The sequence below is a fragment of the Pocillopora damicornis genome, chromosome 12, assembly GCF_964200805.1.
Source record: "Pocillopora damicornis chromosome 12, jaPocDami1.2, whole genome shotgun sequence".
Taxonomy (NCBI): domain Eukaryota; kingdom Metazoa; phylum Cnidaria; class Anthozoa; order Scleractinia; family Pocilloporidae; genus Pocillopora; species Pocillopora damicornis.
In genome coordinates, this window is record NC_142681.1 from 12,905,097 (window position 1) to 12,912,298 (window position 7,202).

The following is a 7,202-nucleotide window of genomic DNA, read 5'->3' on the forward strand; positions in this document are numbered from 1 at the left end:
CCATCAGGTTTTTGCAGCCTCTCCTAAGCCTGCTACTGTGGATGTTCAACAAGCCTCCAACCAAAGGGTGTTCACCCATTAACTGAGCTGACTGGCAGGGCATGAACTCAAATGTCAATCTTGTAACATAACGGGCATGTTTTTGGCAAATGCAATCAGATATATTTATACATACATGGACAAGTTGTATCTTTAGAACAGGAGTAAAGTTTGTAATTTGTGATGTATAATTTGTGTACTTACTTGCAACCTGATTGGCCATTGGGCTAGCACACTGGCATCCATTTGAATACATACACTCTGTAATGTGTTGAAATTCTGAAAAACAAAACAAAACATACAATTATGCATATCATGTAATTCATTATTGATGGGTTGATCAGTAGAGACTATAATTATGATTGTATACATACAATTTATGCAAACAAAAAAAGTTTTTTAACTAATTAAAATGCACCAATTATATTATGGATTGTTGTTTGCAGTGTTTGGAATTACTAAACAGGTACAATTATTGTAGGTTGGAAAGTATTATTTGCAGCTTTCCAAGTAAAATTAGTCTGAGCATCCCATATCCTATGAACTATTGGCCTAACTTTCCTGTATTTCATTAATTCCTGTAGTTTAGTTCCCACAATCATCTATTTGAAACATTTCCCATTCTGTTGAATTTTTCTTTAAGTATCCTGTATCTTTATAATTTTTACCAACTGGAAATATTCTGAATCTGACTAAAACTTCATTGAGTGACTCATGTCAATCACAAACCCAGCTCCCTCTATTAAAAAAAAATAAAAATAAAAGTCCTTGCTCAATTTACTGGGCAAGAATAGATGGTTGTCAAATATGTTCACAGTTTTTGGGTTTTAGTCAGTGGAATTTCGCATTTCTTTCTCAGCAAAACAAAGTGGCATTTTTTTATACTGTTGGTATAGTATCAGCAGGCTTTTAAGTGGCTATTGTCAGCTTTCAGACATAGGAGACAAAGTTGGAAGTAGGATATGAATAGCCTTGCATTGTCTTTGATGTCTTTTAAAATCTGCGACTATGACAAGCCTCTATCAACTAAACCTGTCCCGAAATTCTGGCTCTAAGAGGCTAAGCTTGAGCTAATAAACCTCTACATGTTGTAGCTCGATCGTTATACATGATAATTGATTAAGGAGGTAAAATTTCCGCACAGCCCCATACTATTGTGAAAACAAACCTGTTTTCTCGATGGCAATGTATTGTTTTTGTTATTTTTTCTTTCTCCAAGAACTGAATGCATAATATAATATGGGCTGTGCGGAAATTTTACCGATTAAGGAAGCCAAGAAATGTGAACATCTTTCAAGAATTTCTGTAGGAATTGATGGAAAATTTCACGTTAAGAGAGATGCGTGTAGGCGAAATGTTGATGGGAAAATCGTAGTGTTTCTTTCTTCTGTCGTTTATTACTTTGGAGATTTGCTAATATCAGCAAATATGACTTTTGTACGGCACAAAACATTCATAGTCTATGATTTGTTTACCGCTCATTTTAAGAGATTTTTAAGTCACATGCTGCGTGCTGGTTGACATACAAGTTCCCTATACAACAACTTCGGCTTTTGCAGACGCGAAATTCTGTCCTCTCGCTTGTGAGGAAATATCAATAGCTCTTTCAAATTCAAAAACTGTGCTACTATTCCGGAAATAATACTAAAATAGTGTTGTCGTTGTCACTTACCGCCATCGAACACTTCCATGCAGAGCTCCGCCTAACTTACGTCTGTGGCGTGACCCGAAGACTTTTCATCGGAATTATTCAAGCACGTTGTTCATGCTGTCTGCTAGATAACAAATTCAGATTATTCTGCAGATCTCTATGTGTATTTGCCTACATCGATCTCAAATATCTCCCCTTTTTCCACATAAGCCTGCATCTCTCTCTCGATCGAATGTTACCGGCGTCGAATAACGTGACGTAAAGAATGAGCCAGCAATATTTTGACCAGTAGGCTTCCTGTTTCCTTGGTGAAAAGACCTGACAACATAGCCAGTTGTTTTCATGGGTTATAACAGTAAATTATTGTTTGAGAGAAAAGTGAGATGCAAAGGTCTGTATCGTTTGTAGGTTATGGCAGCTGTACCCTCTCTTGTAGTCTCTTTAAGCCTCCGTCAATTTCCTCTTGATCTCATCAAAGGCGGATTCTCTTATCAGCTTCATCCTATGTTAAGGTGCTTTTGGAAGGCAGTAAATATGACTGTAACGTTTTAATACACCACTTTCTTGTTCTGTCTGAGACGGATTGGGTATAGTTCTCGCGATGGCCCGGGTTCAGAGATCTGTGCACGTTGCCGATAACCACCTGCTTCTATGACTAGTTTGCTTAAGATTTCTAGTGTAATGAGCCTAGTGAAGCCCTGAGGTGCTCCAAACTGTGCCAGCTAGTCTGCGCTATACACTTGTCGCAGTTCCAAAGTCAGAGGGAGGATCGCCCGCCTCCAAACTGTCTACGTGAGCGCCTCTACAGTATCTGCGTATCCCTAACAATCATGCGATATAAAGTTTATCGCAGTCACCACTCACCAGTTAGGAAAATTGATGTTCAGATAAGCACCATTATTGCCTTTCTTCCTTACTCATTGACTCTAAGATAACAGTCACAGTATGTGTTCTATTATGTTTACAGTCACCTTACCACCTGAAAGACTCGTCACTAGCTTTGATTTCTTCTGCCAGCTTTGATTTCTTCTGCCATCTTAAGATCTACTACTCTCTCAACTTTACGTCTCCGATTTTTATGAAGAGGATACTGGAATTTACAAACTCAAAGGACTGAATCTCACACCAACCTGTGCACGATATCTGAGGCATATCATGAACTCGTGGCCTTCATATTCTCCAGATAAGCCAATACGAGCTAGAATAAGCTTCTTCTCGGACGAAACGTATGTTTGGAATACATTGAAGTCTCTCCTGAAGTGTTCTTTTATGCTGTGCACCCATTAATTAGGGGTATGAGCTCTTCAAAGCCCTCCTGGCCAGTGCGAGAAAAATAAGATTTAGTTCTACAGTTAGTTGCAAATGAATAAGATAACTGCGCCATCTTGGATTGAGGGCTTTTCAGACGCTCGATCACTTATGTAGCATCACTATGAGGACGCAATACAACTGATACACTTACACTACATAAGATCAATACTATCTGTTGGGCTGTTGCGAAAGGGACAAAATTTGTCTCTCTTTGCGTGCGAACCAAGGGGAGGCAAAGTATTTAAAACATTTGACAAGAGTTTCAAGGTGCTCAACAGGGAGGTTACCTCGCCGCTCGTTGGCAATTATCGTCGGCCAGAGTCAAGACTTGCCGACCTATGACCTCGCCCTCGAGTGAATTCATTTTCCAATTGTAATTGCGTTCGACATTAGGAGAACGCAAAACACAGTCCTGTGGTACTCAGTTGGGATTCCTGTGGTACTCAAGGCTGATCTTATGTGATACTCATTTTCGTCGAACGTCTGCATTTTCAGCGCCATCTTGAATAGTCTACCTCGTTTTGTCACGCGTCACATCCCGATGCGCAAATAGCAATCGCGCATCTTGTGGCGAGTAGTTTAACTGGAAGAAGAGTAAAAGCGGTACTTTCTCGCGTTTGGGGTAAGCTTAACTTTTTTTTTCACACTTTTATAGCTAACTTTTATCCATTATCGAAGCCTAAGGGAAGTTTGCGTTACTTCTAGAAAATTAGGAAAATTATTTCAAACGAGTTTTGTTCTTTCGGGAACAATAAAGCATTTCACGCAGATCTTTCCTTGGTGGTCACGTCACAACGAAGCCACAGGTGGCAAGTTGAGTGGCGGTTTTTGCAGGCAATAAAGTCTTGTTCAGCTCCTAACATCATCTGCCTCTTTACTGTACAATATTTCCACTTAGCCTTCAACTCCTGTTCAGACGTTTCCCTCTGCTTTAAACTTGTTTACCTCCAACCGCGTAATGGGCACCCAGCCATTTGTTCCCTGTTTCTTATAAAGCCTTCGTTAGTACGAAAACCAAAAAAAACCTTCAATCTCCACCACAAACGTACTTCATAATCAATGACTACGACTAGTAATAAATGTGGCCTGCGTGAGAAAATGCACATTCTCGCTGCTGTGATCAAAGCGCAATGATGTAACGTAATTAATACGTACGGTACCAAACCAGTGATTATGACAGGGTGAGTCTAATTTTTCTACGAGGTCGACGTGACTATTTTAAAAGCGATTTTTTTTTGGACGGAACAAACTAGCGAGCTCCACTGCACGAACTGAGAAAGTAAAAACTTGTATTTATCTCCCATGCGTTTCGTCTGACAATAGCAGACTTCATCCAGGGGTTTTACAAGTAAGCTGAATAAGCTTGCTTAAATAAATAACCTGTCTCTTTTCGATTGAAGCAGGCGGAAAGAATTCGCCAGGTGCGCTTACGGCGTTGTACATGCGTGACATTATTCGGAAGTTACATGTACGAGTGCGTGATCTGTTTGAGGATCACAGATTTAGTGGGAATATTTGACCTCTCAACGCATGACATTCTCTTCCATGTAACGTCACCCTTTGTTTTCTCAAGACACTCCTACCACTTGCACCTGACTTGAAAACATTAAATCACCACGCAAACATACATTATCTCAAACATTGTAATGCGTAAGTGACTTGTTGAACCAGTTTCAAAATATTGCTGTCGTTATTTTTCCACTTGATACTAATTAAGTTCTTGACCTTTATAGCTTTTTCCATGGTTCTATTAGGAAATCCACGTAATTTTTTCCAGTCTTTTAAGCACTCAGAGGTAGTACTGGAACTGAGCAAAAGAAAAACTTTCCGTAAAAATTTTACATAAAAATTTACGATTCTGTTAACGAAACCTATAACAAAAGGCTTTGAGAGAAAACCCTGTGAGACTTGACTGGCTCGTTTTTGATGCTGACACCACTGTTTTAACTTTCCTGATTTCACTTCACTTAAGAGCTCTAAGTCAATAATGTTTCGTGCTAATTATATCGGCCGGATAGGATAATTTTCGCGCAGAAAAAAAATATTCTCGGATACGTAACCAACACCTCCTGAGAAGATCGGAAAAGAGAACGCAAAAAATTGAAATTAATATGCTTAATTTGAGATAGCCCTTTCTATAATTACACAATGAAATAACGGATAGAGTATTTTCTCTACTTATTCTATTTGGTTATCCAGCTACAAGTCTGTAAGGTCTGTTTACTTCGAGCTATTCTCATTCTCTTTCCTGTAACAAACGTAAAAAAAGAAAAACAATTATAAATAACATAGTACAGTAAATGGTTTGAACCCGGGGGTAACATGTAATAGTGTAGTTTGATCGTCTGGGTGAGTGTAGTCCTGAGAAGAACTGTTGTCGGTAATGGTGACTGACGTTTCGACAACCTGCGCGGAAGTCATCATCAGAGTCAAGTGAAAGGTTGTTGTCAGTCGAATGTACTTAGTCCGGTTTGTGTAAACTGATTGGTCAGTTTTACCGTGATGTTATTGGCTGTAAGACTCAAGTGGCGTAGGTCAATCGTGATTGGTCGGTTTGGATCCGTTAGTGAAGTTAGGTCGTTCTGCATGTTCGGTTCGTTTGTAATGTTAATGTCGTGAATGAGTCGTTTGTATGGTGCCTGTAGTGGTTGACACCTGTTGAGGGGAGTCCGTTGTCCTCGTCCTTGTCCTCGTCGTCCTTCTCCTTGTCCTCGTCCTCCTCCATGAGTCGCAATCTTGCTGAGCTCTTTTGTTCGGGAAAGAGCGGTTGCAATTCAACCATATTTAAAGACCGATCTTCACAATCTTCAGCGGGCAAAATACCAAGACTCTGGAAGCTATCAGCCAAATATTTGCTCAAAGACAAATCTTTGGGCAACCCAGCCTGAACTAGATTCTCTTCTAGTGATATTCTTCTATAGTGAAGGACTCCACTTGTTTTCAAGATCCACAAATGCAGGTGATTTTGAAAATAAGATATGTACAGACAAGTACAGTTATTTTTCTTTTTAAAAATGTTCTCAATGCCAAACCAAGATTGTGGATTAGCAGAGATGTGCGTTTCAACCGAGTATTTCTCTGCCATCGAGTCTGAGAGGCCTCTAGCTCGACCCAACTCCTCAACATAAAGAGCATCACAAGTATTTCCGGTGCCGCAAAGCAGAGTACAAAGAAGCTTGTGAGGAAATATTCTTGAGTCCTCCAGAAATGATGTTTTGAACTAATCATTGGCGCCCAAGAAATATCTCAGCTTCTCATACTTTTCAATGCACAGATGAAGACACGACAAGGAGTCTTTGATTTTATTTTGACATAAATACAAAATAGCGTAATCCTCAAAGATTTGGAACTCTTTTTTTCTATCTCCAATATCTCTGAATATGGATAAAGCTTTCTCTAAGCATACTCCCGAAGCTTCATAATCTCCAAACTTTCTATACATAATTCCAAGGTTTGCAAGATCTGCTGCTTCCCCTTCCTTATCACCAATTTCAGTTCTGATAACGAGCGCTTTTTCAAGATATTCTTTGGCCTTGCCGTATTGCTCGGGCGACTGAAACAAAGTACCTAGGTTTCCATAACATGATGCCTTTCCCTTCCTTTGTCACCAATTTCAGTTGTGATGACAAGCGCTTTTTGGAGATACTCTTTAGCCTTGTCGTATTGCCTGAGCGACTGAAACACAGTACCTAGGTTTCCGTAGTCAGCTGCTTCTCCTTCTCTGTCGCCGATCTCAATTCTGATGACAAGCGCTTTTTGGAAATACTCTTCAGCTTTGTCGTACTGCCCGAGAGACTCAAACAAGATACCTTGGTATCCGTAGTTAACTGCCTCTCCTCGTCTGTCGCCAATTTCAGTACTGATGACAAGCGCTTTTTGGAAATACTCCTTAGCCTTGTCGTATTGCCCGAGCGACAGAAACACAGTACCTAGGTTTCCGTAGGTAGATGCCTCTCCATTTCTGTGGCCAATTTCAGTTGAGATGATCAGCGCTTTTCGGAGATTCTCTTTAGCCTTGTCGTATTGCCCGAGACACCGAAACACATGACCTAAGTTTCCATAAGATGTTGCTTCTCCTCTTCTGTCGCCAATTTCATTGTTGATGACAAGCGCTTTTTGAAGATACTCTTAAGCCTTGCCGTACTGCCCGAGCGAGTGAAACACATTACCTAGGCTTCCGTAGTTAACTGCCTCTCCTCGT

The 7,202-nt window shown here is 40.1% G+C and overlaps 1 protein-coding gene and 1 long non-coding RNA gene across 13 annotated transcripts in view; both read right to left on the reverse strand.

Moving 5' to 3' along the window:
- LOC149036546 (uncharacterized) overlaps positions 1 to 2,775 on the reverse strand; it is a 45,047-nt gene extending 42,272 nt beyond the window's left edge. For 7 of the 12 annotated variants that reach the window (XR_016181662.1, XR_016181657.1, XR_016181660.1 and 4 more), the window contains exons 1-2: positions 1,712 to 2,039; positions 244 to 318 (exon numbers count right to left, since the gene is read on the reverse strand). This is a non-coding gene — a long non-coding RNA (uncharacterized LOC149036546). Of the gene's footprint in view, positions 1 to 243; positions 319 to 1,711 lie in introns of all 12 variants that reach the window. The other 5 variants (XR_016181655.1, XR_016181654.1, XR_016181653.1 and 2 more) reach the window with 3 other exon arrangements.
- Positions 2,776 to 4,630: 1,855 nt separating this feature from the next.
- LOC149036550 (uncharacterized) lies at positions 4,631 to 6,086 on the reverse strand. The gene is made up of 2 exons (XM_089189431.1): positions 5,657 to 6,086; positions 4,631 to 5,249 (listed from the first exon to the last, which is right to left on the reverse strand). Exons 1-2 carry the CDS (start codon positions 6,084 to 6,086, stop codon positions 5,185 to 5,187), a joined length of 495 nt encoding a protein of 164 aa, XP_089045557.1. The 3' UTR covers positions 4,631 to 5,184.
- Positions 6,087 to 7,202: the final 1,116 nt, after the last annotated feature.

Excerpts from the sequence above, each read along its gene's own strand:
- LOC149036550 (XM_089189431.1), bottom strand. The coding sequence starts at position 6,086 with ATGGCAGAGAAATACTCGGTTGAAACGCACATCTCTGCTAATCCACAA. Across the intron at positions 5,250-5,656 it reads CAACGGACTCCCCTCAACAG|GAAAGAGAATGAGAATAGCT; the intron begins GTGTCAACCACT and ends CGTTTGTTACAG.